The 22,124-nt window shown below is 44.8% G+C and overlaps 1 protein-coding gene across 1 annotated transcript in view; it reads right to left on the bottom strand.

The window, feature by feature from the left end:
* PLXNB1 (plexin B1) overlaps positions 1 to 16,726 on the bottom strand; it is a 40,616-nt gene extending 23,890 nt beyond the window's left edge. The window contains exons 1-11 of the mRNA XM_054387173.1: positions 15,593 to 16,726; positions 10,851 to 11,033; positions 10,320 to 10,448; positions 8,514 to 8,614; positions 7,659 to 7,791; positions 6,796 to 6,952; positions 3,848 to 3,956; positions 3,646 to 3,754; positions 2,166 to 3,023; positions 1,626 to 1,751; positions 405 to 527 (exon numbers count right to left, since the gene is read on the bottom strand). Coding sequence (XP_054243148.1) covers positions 405 to 527; positions 1,626 to 1,751; positions 2,166 to 3,023; positions 3,646 to 3,754; positions 3,848 to 3,956; positions 6,796 to 6,952; positions 7,659 to 7,791; positions 8,514 to 8,614; positions 10,320 to 10,448; positions 10,851 to 11,033; positions 15,593 to 16,726 — 3,162 coding nt within the window. The remainder of the gene's footprint in view (positions 1 to 404; positions 528 to 1,625; positions 1,752 to 2,165; positions 3,024 to 3,645; positions 3,755 to 3,847; positions 3,957 to 6,795; positions 6,953 to 7,658; positions 7,792 to 8,513; positions 8,615 to 10,319; positions 10,449 to 10,850; positions 11,034 to 15,592) is intronic.
* Positions 16,727 to 22,124: the final 5,398 nt, after the last annotated feature.

Genomic DNA, 22,124 nt, shown 5'->3' on the forward strand with positions numbered 1-22,124 from the left:
CTTGCCCTAAGTTCCCCCACCTAGTACAAAACTGGTATTAATAACTTTTTTTATTTTCAGAAAAGAACCACCATCACAGAAGAAGTTACAATCCAGAGCAGAAGTGGCACTGTCCTGGCAGGTTGCAGCGAGGGGTGGTTCAGGGATGGCATCTCCCCATACCATAGCAAACGCATCAACAGGTCGTGTGCCTCAGACTGTTCAATTTTCCCCAAGCTGAAGATCATCTCAGTGCTGCCAGGCAGCATCATCACAGATGAGGGACTCACAGTGCTAAACAGTCTACAAATATTTTTGCAAAACATGCTCTTTTCCCTAGAGCTTGCCTTCCAGCCTGCTGTTTTTGCTAGGCAAAACAGGCAGTAGTGTGAAGTTTAAAACTGCATCATATTCCAAGCACTCACCTGGCTCATCTGGCAGGTGATATAACAGAGGGACTGGTTTGTTTCTTCTCCTTCTACATAAGCATCCATCACCACTGTCCTCCCCTCCAAATTCAGGACACACTCATAGTCCCACTGATGGTCCTGCAAACAAGATACACATGGCACCACTCCTCCACCACACAGAGCTTCCTACTACAAGACAGCATACTCCTGTCTCTCCAATTCAGTGCCTTTTGGCAAGCCACTTTCTGTGCAAGCAGTGTGCTCCTCACTCCCTTTGCTATGCCAACTCTAAGCTATATTCAGAGGCTCTCTGCTCTCTATGCTGTCACTGCCTCCATGTATGAAAGGTAAGTCAACACAGAACACCTAGAAAGGAGCACGTGTGTCAGTGCAGGGAGGCCTCAGCACAGCAGGAACGACAGGAAAACCAGCAGGACTGTGAAGTGATGCCTGTATGTGTGTGTGAAACACTGGCTTGGAAATGAAGAGTGGAGCACATGCACCAGGGGCAGTGCACCTCAAAAATCACTAAATGTATTTTTCTTCCCTCTCTCCAGTAAATCTTCCACTGACTTGCTTAGATGCTTCCTGTAAGAAAAAGATGGATATGCATCTGTAACCAGCTCTGCTCCTCTAAGCAGGGCAGTATATCAGGTTTAACATATGAAGTAACCATTAGTCTGTGGGCTGCAGAGGCAGTTGTTTGTAAAAGGTTACTAAATAAGCCTTCTGTTTTGAGAAGCAAAGAGAACTTTTATCAGAGGCACACCCAAGAAACAGCTTTCAAGGGTGGTTTTCCCCATTGCAGAAGTTTCAGGTATGACAGGAATGGCCACATTAACCTGAGCATGCCAGAAAGGAAAGGGAACACATTATTTATTTTTATCTTATGGAGACACAAACAATCAGCAGAGCTTCATCAGGGAGTTATTCCAAAAGCTACCATTTACAGCACAGGTGCAGCTCAACCCAAATGCTTGCAGATCTTCTCCAGCAGGTTGGTGCACACCTGTACTCTTTCCTCTGGGTGACTGCCTACCCGCCAATAAATGTAGCTATGTAATTCTTTATTCACAAAAGTAGGTCATTCCTCTGGGTGTTTCTACAAATTGGAGAAACCTAGGCAGAGCCACCACTGTGTCTTACATGTATTTTTAGCACTCCAGTGGACAGGGTGCCCAAACAGTGCTCTGCATTCATATGGTTTGTCAGCACTGATGGCATTGAGCTGACTACCTGATAGAGGTGGAAGTTCTTTCCCAGCAGGGTTATCTTCCTTGCCACATTGACTGGAAACAGTGAAGAACCCTGGATTCCCTGTACACAGGGACATGCATCTGGACCCCAGCTAAGCTCTTCACTCTGAAAACAAACACAGGTATTAAAGAAACCTCCATGGCTCTGATACAGGGAATCAGAGCCTAACATGCCAACAAAGAAACAAGCCCTGCCTGAACGATGACATGGCTGTGCTTCTTTACCATGAAGTTACAAGACAGCACTGCAATAGCCCAAAACAACAGCAGAAAGCTGTGAATACACTGGACATCACAGCAGCTGCCACATTCACATCAGCAGCATTTCTATGAGACCTGGGAACCCCATGTACACTTTCTTTCCTCAGGCCAACACTTCTCATTCCACACATTAGAGTGGTCAGCTTCTACATTTTTGGAGGGCACAATCTCTCCTGCATAGTGAAATACATACAGCAATCTGTAAGAAAATTTCTAAGTGTTACAGCCTTAGACTGAATTTCAAAGCCCAGCAACTTACCTCCTCCCAAAATTCAGGGGCATCATACTGATAGTCGAGGTCAGGGTGGAGTATCCTGGGAAAGTCAGGGACATCCCTCTCAGAAGAATCACCATCACCCGACAGAAGAGTGGAAGCAGAGAAGGGAGATGTGTCATTCTCAGCCTGCAGCAAATCCATCCAGTCCTCGGTGTCCTGGAGCTCTGTGCCTTCCTCCAGCAGCCAGCCTGGAGGAGCTGATGATGGGAGCTCTGAAGGAGGTAGTTCAGTTCCCAGCCATCTCAGAGAAACATCAGAGGCAGCAGGGCCCTCTGGCACCTGGCTAGGGGTTTGAGGAGATGGGATGGCAGATGTCAGTGCTTCTGTGGTAGGAAAAGAACTTGGAGGCCACTTGAAACTGGTGACATGAGGGGAAGGTGTTGCTGCTGCAGACATAAGCAGAGGGCTACCAACTAGTGTGGTGGATGGGTCGGTATGCCGTGGCTCCCGGGCAGTGGCTGGTCCTTCAGTGGGCATGGCTGAGTCATCCATGGCTTTGGATGGGCTGGTGAGAACAGATGTAGCAGGAAAAGTTGTCTCTGGCACAGTGACAGCAGGTTTGTCTGCTGGTGGTGGTAGTGGGGATTCTGTGACAGCCTGGAGAGAGGCTGCTTCAGTTGAGAGAGTCAAGTATGTATAGCTGAGGGTTTCTGCAGGCTCAGTCATCACATCTGGGGCTGCAGAGGACGTGACGTGGTTGGGCTCTGTGGGAGGCACAGTGCTTGGCACCACATGCACAGCAGGAGTGATGGGGTTTGTGGCCATGGTTGGGGCTGTGGTTGATGACTTGGTGAGAGGAGCTGCTGAAGAAGGAAATACACTCGAGGTTGGGATCTGGGCCTGAAGGGAAACAAACATGTTGGGGTGAGAAGAGAGAAAGAAATGAAACAGACTAAAATGGAAGCAGGAAAACACCCCTTATGACTTCCCATAGCAGTGCTTGCAAGAGGCTGCTTCACCCTCTGGATTTCCATGAGAGCTACACCTCATGCCATCTTGTCTTGGACTGCTCACAATGCAGAAGATTCAGCAACATTCCCTCTTCCCACAGACACCTGCACTTGCCTCCACTCAGAGGGAGGACTATCTGCCTTTGTTCTCTTTAAAACTGCAAAGCCACTGTGGCAGCCACAAACTGGGCATCTGTTCCCCCTCCCTACTTCCAGCCTCCCTGCCAGCTTGCTCTTGCCCCTTGCTTTGAAAACACAGGCTGGATAAGCCCAGGAGAAAGGTGACCTGCTTCACCTGATAGCACTTCCCCAGAAGCGTAGTGAGGCCTTGTGACATCATGGACACAGATGTCCATGTCCCCTTGTGTTGCTTCAAGGGGAGGCTTTGCTCCAACAGCTCACTTCCTTGCTTGATGTGACACACAGCTACTGTTTCACCTGATATGAGATCCGACTCACTGCAGCTCACTGAGGCTGCAGCACATAGGACTAGGACTGAGTAGGAGACGCACCCTTTCATTGTAGATAATGGCTCCTTCCTCACAGGCTGCTTTGTGAGTGCAGAGGTGCTGCTGGATGCACCAGTTACATCCCCAGAGGCTGCTCACACACTTCTGACACCTGGAACAGCGACAGAAAAGCAGCTGCTAAGATGATCCAGGAAGGGACAGACAACCTCTCTACAGCTACAGACAAGAAAAAGCAGGTGCTCACGGTGCTGATTTCCATAGCAGGGCCACTGCAGCACAGTCATAGAAAGAGAAGTCCACAGAAGCAATGAAGATGTCATGGAAACGCACTACGAGCTTTATGGTGACATGATCTGAAAATGAAGATAAAAATTGCTTAGAAATGGAGTCACTGTAATTCTGCCATATTGTTAAGAGACACAACCTGCTGTAGGAGAGCCACTGTCAACCATGGAGACAGATTGCCATCCATGCCTCTAGCATTTCAATCACTGCATTATCCTACAGACACTAAGAACAGGTTGGACAAGTTTGTCAGGAGTAGCTCATGACAGCTCTTGCCAACCCATGGGAAGACAGACTAGTCTGAAGTTCCCTCCATCTTTATCTGCTATAATTCTACTGCCATCTCTCTATCAGAGGAAGATTCCAGGCACAAAGCTTATTGTCTTCCTTTGTCATCCAAGGGAAAACTAAACCCTTAGAACTGACATGTCCTTCATGTACTGCCTTCACCTTGATCTTTGTTCTATGTCCAGACTAAGACATCTGCCAGTGAAGAGGTTTGTAAGACTTACAATCTCACTTGCAATGACTGAAGGCTTATCTGCTTTAAATCCAGGCCTAACACCAGCTAAAAGCCTCATGATAGCCCAATTCTCTTTGGGAAGGGACATCACTGTTTTCTGATATGCCAAATAGCTGCAGATATGCTCAAAAGTTACTGCAGCTGATAGCATGAGCCTGAAGGAGATATTTTGCAGATGACAACATTTAAACAGCTCATTAATCTTGTTCCAGACAAGTACCTCCCCAACCCTAGAGCTGGGTATTACTTCTCCAAATAATGGGAGGGTATTGCATGCTCTGCTCAGCTCCAGGAGTTGCCATTTCTGTGAGACAGTTTGCTATAAAAATAAGTAACAAAAAGCTTGTCCATCGTTCCTCTCTCAGAACTCAGACCTCCTCTTGCAAGCAAGCTCTATTCACAACAAAACAGTTAACATGTCTGGTGAAGGATCAGTAAGGCCTAAACTGGGTTTCTGATAGTGAACAGGAGAATCAATATGCCAGCAAAACAGCTGATGATGAGGTATGTATGAAAACCCATAATTAGGAGAAAAATAAAGGTATCACATGCAGCTGGAGGCAGGAGTCACTGCAGTACTGTCAGCTCCCATCACATTCATGCAGGTGATTGCATTTGGCAGTGGTGGACAAGCTAATTCCCCCCAGGATTTCAGGGTTGTGATACCATACTTCTAAATATTCCTTTCTCCAAAAAGTCCATGACTGCCAATAATGCTGTTCAACAGTAGAGAAGATGAGGTGAAGCACTTGCAAAGGGAGAGCAAGAGTTTCTGCTATCAGCTTGGAGCTCAACAGCTTACAAGTGACAGATGAGCTTTACCTTTAAACAAAGCTGAAAAAAGGCTAATATTTTAGTGAGCTGTGAAAAGTATTATCAGTAGGAATAGGAAATTGATGGTTTCTAAGGCCTTGATGAGACCTCATTTAGAGAGGAGTGCACAATCCTTGGTACCAGCTTCAAATTCATCTTAGCAGAGCACAAAAGCCATGCAAAGAAGGGCCAGCAATAACAGCAAGGGGGAGAGGAAGTCTTGAATAACAGAAGAACACATAAAAAGCTGACACAGTTAACACAGGAAAACTCTGTTCTGAGTGCACCTGGGCATAGCTCACTGAGTGGGAGAAGAGCTGTGGAAGCAAAAGGGCAACACAAATAGATCAAATGGACACAAACCACCCACGAGCAAGCTTAGGTTGCAAAACAGAAGCAACTCAGAGATGCCATATGAAAGTAACATAGGTAAAGCATCTATGGAATCTTGAGGCAAAAGCAAGACTGACTTTGAAATAAGTCATTAAGAATACCCAAAGTCCAGAATAATGAGAACTAGACCCTGGCTTTATCCACACTGATTTTTCACAACTGTGCTTACATTCAGGCCCACATTTGCAGAGCTAAACAGGGAAGCCAATCCTGCCCACTCCACCTGCAGAGGCATGTGTCTGACCACCCTGAATGGAGAACCTGCTTGGTTTGCTCCAGACTAAAGCAATGTGAAGGGCAGATATAACAATATTGAAAATAATACTGAAAATGAAGGAGTTTGACATTGAATGAGGGTGTTAGCTGTGCTCTGCTGTCATGTTATGCCAATGGAGATTGCTTCAGACCTCCTTCAGACCTGTTAGCCAGCTGCATACTTGCACAGAAAGTCTGTTTAGCCGTTTGGGTGAATCGTGTGGAACGCTTCCCATCTGGCACCTGCCTTTTACCTCAGATGAAGCAGCTCCCTCAAGAGATCAGTTCATCTGAGCTCACACTGACAAGCTGGGTAAAATCCAATGCAAAGACTATAAACTGAGAACTTCCCAGGTTCTTTAGAGTAACCAGTTAGCAACACTCAGTCAGTTATTGTTCACCATAATAGAAGGCTGATTCTGTATTTTCTGAGGTTATTCTGCATTGCAGATTTACCTCTCACTAAGGACTGTGGGTCTCTTCTTGACTTCCCATACATGTACTTCCTCTCCCACTAGTATATGAATTTTGAGAAGGTTTGGTTGATTAAAATAATAAAGAATTATTCAACAGAAAGAATTATTCAATGAACCTCTATAAGTTTATGACAAAGCTGCCAAGCCATCCACCACTCTAGAACGCATTTCAGATCATATTCAGCTTTGCATACAACCCTTCAGCAGGATCTCCTTTCCAACTACCAGAATTTGGCACTGGAATTTGGCAACAGCCCAAAATAGCAGAGGATGTGTGTGAGACACAAGTAGAAAGCAACAAGATATTATGACAGAATGAAATGAACACCTGCTGACAGACCACATACATTCATGGCTGTTATCCTGGCAATCTGATGGACCTACAGTGTACTTTCTCCCAACAATGTTATCAGAGCTATCACGCTCCATTTAAAGCATTTCACTAACCTGCTCCTGTTGGCAAAGCTGGTGCTTGGCTTGGATCTGGAGAAGGACACATGATCCCTGACTCTGTCAGAACTGCTGGGCTTTCATAATCTTCGAAGTAACATGAGTAAAATTCTTCCTCACGCAGAGAAGGTAAGTCTGAGATAGCCAGGAATATCTACCAATTCAATAACATCCAGTAAATAATTTGCCCTCTAACACATTCTTCTTTATTTCAACTAATTTTTTAGTTCTATTTCTTCAAAGTAAGAACCCCATAAAGTAGTTAGCTACATATATACCCAACTGTCCTGTAATGCCTCCTAGGACTGACTGTTCCACTGAGCATCTCTCTTGCTATTCTCCAAGTGAACTTGGTATTCACCAAGCAATTGGCAACTACCCCCTTTGCCCAAGTATTTAGCAAAAGGCAGGTTCTTGCCACTGCAGCACCTTCTTAGCTTTTCTACCAGCTCTCAGATGCCAGACTGAGGCCATAATCTTGGGTAAATCCTTTCAGTTCTTCCTAACAGCAAGTGTTAGAAACACTGTGAAACCATAGACACAAGCACCTTGTAGATACTAAGACAAGGATGGACCCCATCCAAGCAGCCATAAAACACTCCAGAATACCCAGTAAACTCTTAACAGGCAAGAACATTTTGTTTTAGGGGAAAAGACTCTTCCAACCAGATATATTCTGTCATTCTGTGAAATTATCTCTGGAGACAGACAAGCTGTTAAGTCTCTTATGTGAGGCAGACGTGCTTGAAGGCTCAGTGATCAGTACCCTACTGAAAGCAACAGGAAGATTTGGGCCTCCTCAGAGTCTGCAGGGGACTTTCTGTATGCTGGAGCATCCTCAGAGAATCATCACCACTCACATTTCTTTTTTCTTCTCTGCTGATGTTGGCTGGAGTTAATGACTGGACAGACAGACACTGCTGTGTAGAGTTAAAGCTCCAGAGCCACTGCTCACTCAGTCTGGACCGTAAGCACTCGGAGCGACGGCTGCACCTGCAGCGAAATAGGAAGAAGCCTTGTGAGAGATCTGTGCAGCCCTAGCAGGACACAGGGAAACAGGAAGAAGCCTTGTGAGAGATCTGTGCAGCCCTAGCAGGACACATTCAGCTTCCAAGCTGACAGTGGCTGTCTATATCCTTGCTAGCATACTGGGGAAGCAGCTACACAACCCAGCCTCCCACCACTTTCAACAAGAGGATGAACTGCTACCAAAATATAGATGGGTCAGCAGATTTTTGGCTTCAGGGGCCATTCCTATGGCATTTTACAGAGGGAGAGAGGTAGCAAGTAGATAGGCACACTGAAATAAACCATGTTGCATTAAGCAACATCAGTAGGGGAGAAGTAAGCGAAAAAGAATGCTAAATAAAAGAACAGCAGGAGTGAAAAGTTTGTTTCTCTACATTTGAAATGAGGGAGTTTGAGCTGCAGACTAAAACCAGGCTGAAATCCACTGGATAGGAGTACTGCAAGTGGTGACCAAAGATCCAGAAAGCAATGGAAAGATACCCTTGTGTGCAAATGTTACTGCTGGTAGTATTTTAGGGAGGCAGACAGAGGAATGGTAAGTTAGAGAAAATATCCCATAAAGGAACTTAAAATAAACTACATCCTGACACACAGACATACACAGACACAAGGAAGACAGCAAGTGAAGACAATCTCTAAGCACCTGCCCTCCAAAATCCTTGCAGGTCAACAGGGATCTAACTTACCGTCCCTGAAGGACACACCAGCCACAGTAAGGATCTTTCAGTGCCAGACAGGATTCACAGTCCATATACAGGGAACATTCCATTATGGGAACCTTTACCACCTGTTGGAGAAAGAAATTAGTGAAAACACAGCACATAAAACAGCCCCAGGTCTATGGCTTATTCTGCCTAACTCACAAGTACCATCACCTACATGCTTGCTGAAACAGCTTCTTAATCTCCAACACTGCATAAAAATAGAGAAGATCAACTTTCCAGAGCCCATCTGAACAGCCATTTCACATATCAGTGAAAAGCATCTAAACATCAGGCACTGAGGCAAACAAAGTGTACTGCTGTGAATGGGTTATCTGGGACACTTTTGGCAAGGAGACTTTATTTAGTGATAAACCTGCATTTTAACAGAGTAGATCAAAGAACAGCAGACTGGATACCATTCACTCTTTTGCTTTTCTGGACACTATCATGAGAGACCGTCTCTCTTGACATAAAGGTGACTTAAGCTGGAGACAGCAGCTTCATCTGAGGCCTCTGAATGCATCTGCACCAGCTCTGTCTGGCAGAATTATCATTTTGACTGAATGTAGACTGAGTTTTGATCGACACAGAGCAAAAAAGCTTCTCTCATCTGAGGTTTAAGTTTTGCTTGCAAAGCACTTCTGCTTTAACTTGCTGTCCTTAATGATTCCAGTCTCTTGCCCTCTCTTTAATCCGCTACTACACTTCAGCTACTGCACTGCCAATTACTTTGAAATATCAACTTTTAATCCCTGATCTATTACTGTTGCTAAGTAAATGATGTCATTTGCATTTTTAAAATGACAGAACAATTACTGTTAAGGATATATGTATTTCAGATTTCCATAATCATCTTCCACTCAATGATTTCAACTCCTTTGAACTGCTACTAAATTTCTCAACACCTCAAAGTGCACTGGGAGGGTGAAGGGAAGCAGGAGTTTCGCACTATACTTCTATGTTTCAATTTGTTCTTTCCTTAGAGGAAATCAAGGGCTGCTTTTTCTGTTGCTAGGAGGACCCTTTCCTATCCAGCTCAAGGAGCTGATATAAGTGGTGTTGCACAAATCCTCTTGAGTAAAGCATCCATAGCTGGATCCCCTACTCAACAGACACCAATATTCCAAGAGCCTGAGGCACTGCAATGCCTTCTCCTCCAACTGCCACTGGGCACAAACAGAATTAGAGGATGCAGAAGAGGGAGAGGTGCCACCATGATTCTTTACTCAGCCCAATTTCACCTACAAGACTGCCATTATACACCCAGACAGGGTGCATCTCTGCTATCTTTTAGCTGATTAAAAACAGGAGAAGTGCTACAATTTTAATTACAGAAAATCTCCCTTTTCTCTTTTTCATCTTTTGCAAAACCAAGACAGGTCACATTAATTGTGTCCTCAGAAGGCTCACATTCTTCTGCTCAGATGGAGACGCAAACTGTTGTCCAAACAGCTCCTGCTCACCACAGAGGAAACCAGGAATTTGCAATCCCTTGTCTTCATGTCAACAGAGCAGGCTTTTGTAAGCCTGCAGTTCACATTCCTCCATCGCCTGACTGAGTTAGGGAAATGCACATGCAAACAGGCCACGGTTTAGGGTTCCTCCCTGTTTCCACCAGGTTTTGCAAAAGCCCTGTCTGCAGTCTCTGTAAATCAGACTGGCAGGCAGCTGCTGCCCAGCATAGATTTAGCTATACACACTTCCTCTGTCTCTCCCACTCCCATTAGTAGTTTGTCTAGACCTCAAATGCTTTCAGATCTTCTGTGGAAGGAATTTTCTCACTCTTACCATTGACTGGGTCATGACAAAGAGGTGCTCCTGCAACTGGTCGAACAGCAAGTCTCCACTCACCGCACTATTTAACTGGATAGGTAAAGAAGTATATATGTGTGCATCTCCCATTGCTCCTAAGTACACCTGCAAGAGAGCCACAGTTGTGTGCAGGCAAAGTGTCATAGCAGCAGTCATCCTTGCTACGTGAGGAACAAGTTGGAACCATTGCTGTGTCTAAGTATTTCAACCTCCCACCAAAATCTCAGTGGAGTAACTTCAGCCACACGAAGCATGGAAGCCACACAGGATGCACTAGCCCTGACGTTGGCTCAGTGCAGATGTAACCAAAGGCAAACATGACCATTGTTCAGTGCACCCACATTCTCAACAGTCAGTACAGTGTAAAAAGACACCATCTGATAGTTAGGATCTTGTGAAGTCAGGTTCCTATTAAAGAGACAAGAAAAATTGCCTTTATGCCCCTTCCATCTGAGCACAGTCAATTAGTTTTATAGCTGTTTACTTCCTGTTGCATCTAGATCATACCTTGTGCAGCCTCCCTCTGCTGTCTCCCAGAAAAGCAATCGTGTGACCATCTTCCACATTCACTGCCACAGCTGTCAGACGTGCCTCTCTTTTCTCCAGGAGTGGGGCTGCTTCCAAGGGCACCCGGCTGGCCATGGGGCTGGGAGTGTGGTCAGAGCCACAGGGGTATGCATACAGAGTGTCCTTTTTTTGGGGAGTGGAAAAAATAGGGAAATCAGTACCAAAATATAGAGACAAGGAACATTAGTACCTTTAACGCTTCCCACCATCCTCTTCCACCCAAATTCTTTAAACAGGTGGTCCCAGCAGCAAGTTCAGCCTTGAACCTGTCTAGGCCTTTTTTACTGAAAGTAAAAGAAAACAGATTTTAATAATTAGTCTAGGAATGCTGTCTGGTTGTACTCGCTGAATCCTGCAGGCATTTCCATAAGTCCATGCAGCATCAGTAATGAAATGCACTGAAACTCTACTAAACTCAAGTTCTCTAAAAAAAACATTATTGGCTGTATACTACCATGACAAAGCTTTGGGGAAGATTCATTGTATTCTTCAGAACAAAGAGATAAGAATTCCTGTTTCCAGTGCAAAACCACCTGGTCACAAGCACCACCTCCAGCAAAGAGTGAGGTTTTGTTGTATTACCTACTAATTCTAAGCCTGAAGTACAAAGCATCAAGATGTACATAAACACAGGGTGGAGCATAACCTGCTCCAAAGAGCCTACTAGCTGCATATAGAAATCATAGAGCACATACAACCAGAGACCCACAAAAAGTCAGCCAAAACAAGAGCTGTCTCCACACAACTGCTTCAATTCTTTCAAGTCTTGTGAGGTTTCCGAACATCAGCTCCACAGCACTGTACAAACAGTCATCCTTCTGTTCCAGTCAGATCCCTCCCAGTCCTACCAAACCTTCACTTACTGAATGTTAAGAGAGAATGATAGCTGTCAACTTATTTACTATTTGTATGCATAGAGAGAAGATATCCCATTGTGATTCCTCTTTTTCCTGCATAACAGACTCAGTCTTGTCTAGAATAGTTCCTCTGTTACTTTGCATCTTTCTCCACACCTCTTTCTAAAGACCACTTTTTATGGTGCACACAATTTTACACTATCCTCCTGGAGACAATGCAGGATTCCTCACACAACAATTACTATTAAAACCACCATTTTTAAACCAATCACGGGGCTTATCTTTAAACAATGTGGCCTGTGAAAACTAATGACTTCCCATCATCAAATCCCTTATGCATAACATTTTCACGCTCCTCTCCAGCCCCTTACTAATTACCCTTGCAAGGCTGTGTGTGGAGCAAACATTAACTGAGCAATCCACACCGACTCCAGCTCCCTCTCTTGCCTCAGGCAACGTTGTTGAATTTAGACTCCTTGTGAGCAGGGCTGCATATTCTGTCTGGTGTCCATGGCTTTGCATTTGGCAGCTCAGAGCTGCACGGTACCATCCGGCACTAGGCAATGGAGCTGACCCTGCTGGAGGTCAATGATAACAGCACAAGTTGGCATTCTTGAGGCATCTGCTCATCTCTCGCCAAACCCATGGAAAACCAGAACTATTTCCTTCCTTTCCTCCCCTTTCTCTGTTTTTTTTGGTCCCTTTTCCCCCTCCCTCCCCCTCCCCCCCTTGGTTTTTTTGGGTTTTGTTTATTTGTTTGGGGATTTTTTTTAATACTTAACTGTACGAACTAAAAGGTCTATGGAAATCCCACAGTAAAATACATTTAACCTGCTGACCTCTATTACTTCTCAGCTGTCTTGCTATCTTAGCAGGGAAGCAAGGCTTGACAGCTGTTCCACCTAATAAGCCATACCAGTCAGACTAGCACTACCTTCATTCTGATGCTTTATTGTTTTCCTTTCAGATACTAATTCAACTGATTTTTCCGCACACTAGTTGTAAAGCTCTGACTTAAAAGCCTCAGAGGAGGTTACAACTTCTAATGATTGTTAATTTTTACAGTCCTGTAAGCTAGCTATCATTCATTTTCAGTGGCAGATGTATTTTTCTTATCAGCTCTCTCATTTGATTCTTAAGCTTCTTCCAATCACGTTCTTGTAACTGAAAAGATTTCTATTTCTATAGTTGTCCTGTTCCTGTAAGATTTATTAGGAGATGGACAACAGCCAAACTTCCATGCTCAAAAGCATCAAATGCTTATTTTAAATGGGATCCTAGCTATCTTTTGCAACCTTTGCATCAAATCAGACAAATGCCAGAGCCTACTAAGGCTGATTTTTCAAATACTGAAGAACCACCTCCCCATGCAAGTCAGAAATAGTTGTATCCCAGTTGTGCTCAGCCTATGTGTGATGCCAAGGATGTGTCACTTCACACATGATGTTATCTACCATAAACAACGTGACCGGTGCAAGCTTTCCCAGCACTGGCACAGCCTGTCCGTGGCCTCACAGGGACTGTCTGCAGCACAGTTAGTCACAGTCAAGATCTGAAACTTGTTCCATTCTACAGGATTAAGAGCATGATAATTGTATGAAGTGCTTATATACATTTACATAGAAGCTGTTTGAATCGTTTTCAGTGGATAACATCTTGGCAGCACAGCAGAAAATACACTTCAGGGATCATCCACTGTCCTACTGTGAGGCAGCAAGTTCAGATGAAGCTGCTGCCACGAATTCTGGTGTGCTCTTCCTGTGTTGTACAGGTGGGAAGTGACAATAGGACAAATCTGCATCTGTGTATGGAGGACTGAAAATTCAGTGAACAAGGACAACTCATATACCTTCAAAGCTACACTCATGGGAGATACGCAGCCTTCCCTAGTCTCACAGAAACATATTTCACACTTTGAGTTACCAAGTCACTAACAGCATCTCAAGACCAATGGATCTCCAGTAAATTGAACAAATGAACTGGTTCTGGAATTCTTCTGAAAACAAGCACTTTTTTCCAGTTGAAGAGACTGTCTTGAACTGCAAAACTCAGTCTTAGCCCCTCCTGATGGGTTAAAAATCGAAGGCTGTGCAAACTAGGGAAAAGGGCATGCCTTGCACACAGGCTGGCCTGGAGGTAGAAAAATGTGAAATTAATTAGCATTATCCTTAAAATACAGCATAAGCTGCCACCATTGAAACCGAGTTAAAACCGTTCCTGCATAAAATGGTCATTGAGAGCCGCTTCCAGTCGGCACTGAATGGAGCAGGCTGGAGCTGGCACAAACCCTTACGTGTTGTTAGACACAATCTTAATGACAACCGCTACCACGTACTGAATGGTGAAGGATAAAGTGTGTTAGGACATTTACATATCATTAGACACACTTGGTAATAAGATGCCATACTTTACTCGGCCCACTAGTGCCAAATCGTGCAGCTGGGACCCTGGGATGGAGCTGCAGGATTCACAGAGCAAAGACTGGCCTTTTTCTCCCACCCTGCACACTCACTTCTCCACTGGTACATTCACCATTAAGAATGAAGGACTCTTCTAAACTGTTCACACCAGTCTGACATTTAACTCCCTCGAGCTGCCCTAAAAATCCTTCCACGCAGCCCTGCAAAGGACACATGGGGCATGGCTAAGAAATACAGTGAAAGCTGGGCAGTGTCTCGCTTCCCAATTCTTACATGCTTCTCCTGACCTTACATTCATCCTCCACCAAGTCTGCTTTTTACCCTTCCCTGGTCCCACAAGTTTTCTACAGCTAGCTTTAGCTACCAAAATGAAAGCTATAATTTTAAAACTGGTTTTGGACGACACATCCAAACTCAGTGATTTCCAAAGCTCTGTGGTACCAATTTACTCTTTGCAGTACTAGGCTGGGAAGAGGCAATTATCTGAACAGCCTGTTCTGTAGAAGGAAAGCACAACATAACATGCTGCTCTCCTAAGGTCTAGCAACACCCTTGGTGAAAGCAGGCTACTCATAACCACAGAGCTTTACACTGGGCCACTGCATCCAGCACCACCACAGAAGAATGATGCTGCTATGTTTGTGTCATTGTCCCCAATATCACAGCACCTGAAAGTGTGGCTGACAGACTGCAAGGATTCAGGGTCACAGCCACTTCAGTTTATATTTTTATCCTGCAACATCCCATCATGCCTTTGCCATAGAATTTAAAGAAGGATTATCACCTCTTACAGCTCTGGAGACAAAGAATCACCGGGTCAGAAGAAGGTCTTCCTTGAGCATGACTAATAGGAAATCAGGATTTTGTTGACACTTGGTTTTAAAAGGTTATGTTGTTTTTAGTTTCTGGGTGTCCTTACAGGAAGCTGCTGTGAGGTGTACCTCACCAAAAGCAACAGGGAGCCAGCGTACCCCTTGAATTGCCCTCTCCAACATACAGGTGTATATGTACATACTCCTCTCCCTCCCTGCACTGCAGACCAGAAGATGAAGACACTGATAAAGGACAACATGAACTGCAGCTTCATTATTCTTGCCTGGTATTGCCATGAGACAGGCCTTAGGGCTAGGTCACACCAGATGCTCTCCCCACTGCCATATAAGTCCATGTCTCTCTGCAAATAAACCTGTCCATGTGGGGCAGAGAGCTGCAGCAACGATGAGACAGACCACATTTAATCAACAGTTCCTGCAGAGGGAAAGGAGCAGCCTATACACAGCGGCTTTTCACCCAAGCACATTTCCACATCTAGCTGTGAGAAACAGGCTTACTTCAGGAACACAAAGCAACGGAAGAACATGTTGCAGACTGCTCTTTAGCCTGGCAAAGGTGCAAAGCCACTTACCGCTGGCAGCTGGACACAGTTGGAACTGACGTCGTATTCAATATATGCCACTTCTGTCCCTTCTTCTGACTTCCCATCTCTCATGTAGCAAACATCCCTAGTCCAGTTGGTCAGGCGATCCACCTCCTCCATCGCATAGACACAGAGTGCAGACTCCTCGCTCAGTTTGCCAGATGAAGCCTGCCAGGCAGAGAAGGCTGCAAACAGCACTTCTCCCTCAGCGTCCAGCTGCCCCTGGGCCATGCCTTTTCCTGGCTGGGTGATGTAGGCTGCTTGCAGGAGGCTGTAGGTATTGGCTTTGCTCTGGCAGAGCAGAGGTAACTCCACATAGGAGTAGTAATGAGAGTCATCCAGGCAGATTCGTGAGATGTAGGTCTTGTACTCCCGCGACTGAGACTTGAGGTCCCGGCGGTAGAACAGGAAGTAGACGCTGGAGCGATAGGTGAAGGATTTGATGAAGTGGTGGTTGTACTCCGAGAGACGGCCCACAGCCAGTTTGGCTGTTTCTTCGTAGGAGAAAATGGAGTGAGAGTCTGTGGCTTGAACATCCCCTCCCTGGGCCCTCAGGTTTCGGGTAGTGATGGGAGGAATGCCTCCTCCAACTCCTCGGCTGGTGTATCCTCGTCCCACAAACAGCAAGGGGACCTCCTCCTTTGAGTAGGCTATGAGTCCCACAGTGGTGATATTGGGATCATTGGCAGCCACGTACTGAGTGTCACCAGGGCTCTCTGGTCGAAAGAGGACGTGGTCAATGGATGTGAGGCTCCTTTTCTCACAGATTCCCTGGTGCACACTGCCACACACGATAAGCTCCTTCTGCACAGTGTTCACTAGCAGCAGCTTGTTGTGATTGTCAGTGTGGTGAGCCTGAGGGCACTCCAGCTTGGAGACTGGGGGGAGACAATCTTTACTGTCCAGAACTGGTCCAGTCTGGACCACATTCTTCATTAGCAGGTCTGATGTCAGCTGAAAGAGAAAGTTGGTGGCTCCCAAGTAAATGGTCCCAGATTCCAAGTCCATAGACAGGTGGAGGAATTTTGTGGCATTGCGCGAGAATGTGACATATTGCAGCCCCCGTGGAATTGCTGCTCCCAGGAAACAGAGAACAGGAAAGAAGAACGTTCCCAGAGGCATGGTAAACACTCTGCAACAGAAGAAAAGCTGTTATGACTCCTTGTGAACCAGGAGAGAAAAATCAATGCTCATCAAAATTCTTCACTAGCACTCTTGTTATGAGAGACAGGCAAAGAGAACACAGATAACCACAGAAAGCAGAGCTAGACACAAAAGGGCCAACACTGGACATCTGAAGAAATACCAACAGAAAGAGGTTTGCAGAAGTATCAGAGATTTCACTTGGCCACCTCCACATCAGGATGACAGGCAGAGCATTCAAGAGAAGCTGGAATACTGCAGGTAATGTTCTTGGGGGCTTTCCCAGAGACTGCTGGGTGGTACTTGGAAAAACTTCTCTTCACAAGCCCAGGACTTGTACTAAACTTGCTGAATAAACATTCCAAAGCACAGATTCATCAATCCAGGGACATAACCTAAGGACAAAGGTTCTATGTGGTAACAGAAGGTGTTTCAAAAATTGATCACTATTCTTGTAACATCAGAAAAAGCCATGTTTAACCACACTCCTGCACAAGGGCAAGACCACATTCCTATGGCAGCCAGCACATCACATACATTGTTAACGAGCAACACCATAGTAAAACAAACCACTGTCCAAGACAAACACAACCTGCAGGACCACTGTTTAAACAAACTGCAGCAGGGATCCAGTTCAGAGCAAACTAAACCCCTTTGCTCCTAGATATAATTAATTCTTCTCTCTCTTATCACTTAGAACTCTCCCACTAGTGCTTCATGAGAAATCTTCCCATGCTGTCTCTCTCTCTGAGCACCACCTACCCCAGCAGGACCTGGGTGCCAGGATGAGGCCTCCCAAGAGTCAGTGATCATGACACCCAGCCACCCCTCTGGGGCCACCAGTCTGCCCTCAAGCCCTGCTAAGACAGCTCCTGTAGGTGCCTATCTCCTTGGGCAGATGCAGCATGTCTGGGCAAGGGGGAGACAACCTTATCCTGCTCAACTGTTACTCCACTTTCTGGGGGAGAAGTCTCTTATTGGCACTCATCTCTCCACAGCACCTCTACCAGTACTATAAAAGGCAATCTCAACACATCCTCTTCCTGGATCCTTCCCTGTCCCATGCCTCAAAGTGAAGGCAAGGCCAGATGGGGTGGGTGTCACAACTAACTTGTTCTGCTCCTCTCCAGAGGATCTTTAGATGAACTCCCCTTGAAATCCACCAAGATCCACCTAAACCATGACACAGATGGGAACTGTCCTGAACAGCATGTGGAATCCCACAGCATGGTGAAAATGTACCTGTGACATTTAGATCAATGCTCTCCGCATGGAGAAAGGGCAGCAGCTGCAAGTACTCACAATTTACTATGAGTACCCCTTTATTTGAATTGAGAAGTAGGTGGTGATACAGCTGTGAATCTATTCCCTTCCCTCCCTCCCTCTTTCAGACAAGGTATCAAAGCTACATGCAGCTACACAGATGCCAAATTGGGCCAGAGGCTCAACAGAACTCATGGGTACAGCATCTCTTCCAGACCTGGCCTGTAATCTGCTGTACCCATTTTGGCAACTCAGCTCCGCAAGGGTGATGTTAATTTTGTAATTAAAGCTAAGAAAACTATCGTCATTTCCCTCCTACAGCATCAACCCTCTTGCATCTTCTTGGTAAGCTCAAAGTGCTATTAGCCCAGAAGCACTTGGAGCACAGAGGTGGAAAAAGACCACCTTAGCATTTATTGCAGGACTTAACCAATTTAGGTCACAAACTTCTCTTCATGCACACTGCGTCTTACACTTCTTTTGTACAACATCTGCACACTGTGCACAAAACACAGCACCAATGCTGAAAACAACTCTAAGACTCTAGATCCGTCTTTTATTTTGCTGCTACTGCAAAACAAACAAACAACAAACCAAACAGAAAAGTCTGCTCTCCAGCTCCTTTGTCAGGAAAACTTTGGCACCTCTGCTCTACCAAAGGACCAATTGAGAGTATTATTCTCCTTGTGAAATCCAGCGGATGGAAGGTATTATAAATACAACACGTTATTAAATATAGGCTTTGTGGAGCTCTGGAAAAGGTCCACTTCACATGGTTACTGTAGGTAAGTAGGTAGCACTGTCAGGATATACCCAGACACAGGAATGCTGGCTTCTAGGCTGGCAGTTTTCCCCCGAGCACACAGCCGCCGATTCACACCGGACCAGTGGTGTGTTTAGGTTTTGTGCACACTGGGGCTTTTGTTTGCCCTGATAATGGACACTTAGTGTTTTCTGCTCTCAGTGCTAAGAACACACTCTGTTTCACCCAGACTTGCAAACAGTACTGAACTAGCCTCGGAGTCTCTTTCCAGGGTGGTGAGAGAGCGCATTGTAGCACTTGACAGAGGTCCTTATCACATGGGAGATGTTATCTGTGAAGCCTGATGAGGGATATTTATAAAGCCAGCAAGTAGATATGTGCTGTCTGAAGGATGGAGCTCTACCTTAACAATGCCAACTTGGGTTTGTATCAGTAGAGGATATCTTGCCCCAGTTCCAACATATGACTTATTTCTTATGCATACTCCTCAATTTCTACTGGAGAAAACATTATCCAAGGAACTCTTTAATCACACAGCTGCCCTGGTACCTCTGCACAGCCATCATGCAGACATCACGACCACTCATTGTGCAACTCTGGCTCTGGAGTCTCCCCAGTTTCAAAGCTTAAAATGCCTGCAAACAAAACAATAAGCTGATGACCACCAGCAGGAGCTTGACTACATTGTGACAGAGCCACACTGACATGGAGAAGAGAGTCTTTGATCTGAAAGCAGCTGAGGATCACAAGACATCATTACACTACACCACTTACAGGAATCTCTAAGCTTCTTTCTAGCTAATGCAACAGTAGAAACAGCATGTGTCTTTGGAATTTCTGAATTCTGAAATACTGGCTACAAGCTGCAAGACTCTGCTCTGTCCACCACACACCATCATTAACAACTGCTGGAGCAGAAGTAATGTTCACAACATGCCACCAGTGGCTGAACTCAAAACCCAGTGCATGACACCACTCTGGCAACACAAATCTTTTCACAAGCCTTCTGATCTGGATCAGTCCCTAATGTTTCACTGACAGTGTTTTACTGGAAAAGAGATGGAAAAGCAAGGAGCCTTCCCTTCCAATAGACCACAATCAAAAGCAGATCCTGTTGTGGTCAAAGCTCTGACCTGAAGCTATTTTTTCATTCACCAATATGCCCCTAGAAATTACTTTAAGAGCTATTCCTCAAAGGTGTTGCAAGTTAGAAACTACTATCTAGTCCTCTCAACTCTGAGAGAACAGAGGGCAGTTGAAAATACAGAAAAAAAAAAAGAAAGAAAAAAGGGAAAAAGGTAGTACAGCATGTTCTACAAGCTAGTTCTAATCTCTCTGAGTGTGGGATAAACATTGAATACAGTGCTCTTTGCTGCTCTTTGTTGAGGAGCCATTAGGAAATGAACCTGTATTTATTGCTAGGTGAGCAAACACATTAGAAATAAGCATGAGCCTGTGCCAGCTATCAGTAGTTAGAAACATTCCCATTCTATATGAAAATTGAGATAAAAGCAACCAGCAGCATCTTTTGATTCAGTGTTTCAAGCTGTTTGTCAAGCATGGGCATTCACTGCCTGTTTTTTATTCTTGCTCTTCAGCTAAACCCATCACAGCCTCTCTGGGAGGACAGGAAGGAGGAGGATAACCTACATTTAAATCTGATGCCTTCATGACAGGCTACACTACTGAGCTCTTTATGGATTTACTGAACCATTCTGCTTCCTGTGCTCACTGTTAGTGTATAACACAGCTGTTACAGACAGATTGCACTAAAAGTGTGTAGCCTTTAATTAATTCTGAAGGCAATTGCCAAGGCTTAAAGATTCTTTTTAAATATTCCATTTTGTGATGAATTCCCATTAAATAGGGAAATGCTCCAGACAATACTCTGAACATTGCCTCTAACGCACTGTAAAACATTAATATCCAAATGATACTTCTGAATTTCATTTATTTAATCTGGATCACAACAGAAGGCCTAGAGGATTAGTCAGTTCTGCCACAGAATATTTATATCACATCCACAAAAAAAAAAATCCCAACCAGTAACATGGGAGAAATGGCACTATTTTGTTACTTGGAATTGGAAATAAGACGGTGTTTTCTGTAGCACTATTTTTACCTCTCTGACCTCACATACCCCTCTGAGAAGATTCACTCATGTATTAAAGAAACAATCCCAGAACTCAACTGGACACATTTTAACAACATATCAACACATGAAGATCAGTGCAGTCCTCAGATTATTTCCCCAACACCACATCCTAGCCCCCAACACGGAGAGATCAGGTATGTTCCAACTTCTAGGCTAGATTTTATACTCCATGCCAATCACAGCAGAATTATCCTTGGGGGGGGGGGAGAGTAGGTTCCTGAAATTTGCACCTATAATTTCCACTGTACCATTTGCAGAGCCAACTCACAGTGAGAGCACTAAAAGGTTTAAAATTTAAACACCTAATTCTTCCAGCTGCATGATGACCCTTATGCTCCAGCACGTTCAAATCCCTCAGCAGCAGGAAAATGACCACTGCTGTGTTTTGTGCACAAAAGCCCTCAACTACAGCCTCCCTTCTCACTTTCATATGCTTAACAGAGACTTGCTGTTTTCTGCTGTGAAAGATGACATTCCCATTAAATAAATAAACCTTTTTTCCAGTCTTATTTACTACTACCAGGCCAGTTCCCAGCTCTGCTGTTTAAGAACACTTGCAGCAAGCACTGCTGGCAGAGATGAACGCAAACCTCTGTTTCACAAATAAAATTGACCTCAAGGAGAATCCCAAGTCCAAGCCATTCTGTGGGAGCAGGATTGGCAGAGACAAGGGAGCTCTGTTATAGGAGATGTGAGTACCACCAAAGCTGAAGTCAAAGTAACTTAAAAAAAGACCTCTAAAGACAAAAAGCATCAAATCTGAAATAGCCAGGGATGGTGGAGAAAATCTGGACTTTAGGGCTACAGAATTAACAACATATTAGATAAACACTTGGGGAAATTAGGCTTTCTAAAGCCTTGATATTTATTGCTGACCATTACAACCTGCTTTTCTGGATGGGGGTTGAAGAAGTTACACTAAACCAACATTGCACAAAGTATTTTGTCACCACCGTGGTACTCTTGCTATTTTCAGGATGCTTGTGCATTGTTAGAGTTCTTTGGAAAAAACTTCTAGAAGTGCTTCTGCATCCCTGGGCCTACTTAAATATTCATTTTAGCCATATTGGAATTAATGGACAGCAGTGGACAGGTATTTCCCCAAAAACAGCTCTTGCACACATGAAAACATGTTGTAAGAACTCGTTTAAGTTTCCAGTACAAATGGTTAAAGAAGAGCTACCAATTAACCGTGT

This window comes from Indicator indicator, chromosome 15 (assembly GCF_027791375.1).
Source record: "Indicator indicator isolate 239-I01 chromosome 15, UM_Iind_1.1, whole genome shotgun sequence".
NCBI lineage: Eukaryota > Metazoa > Chordata > Aves > Piciformes > Indicatoridae > Indicator > Indicator indicator.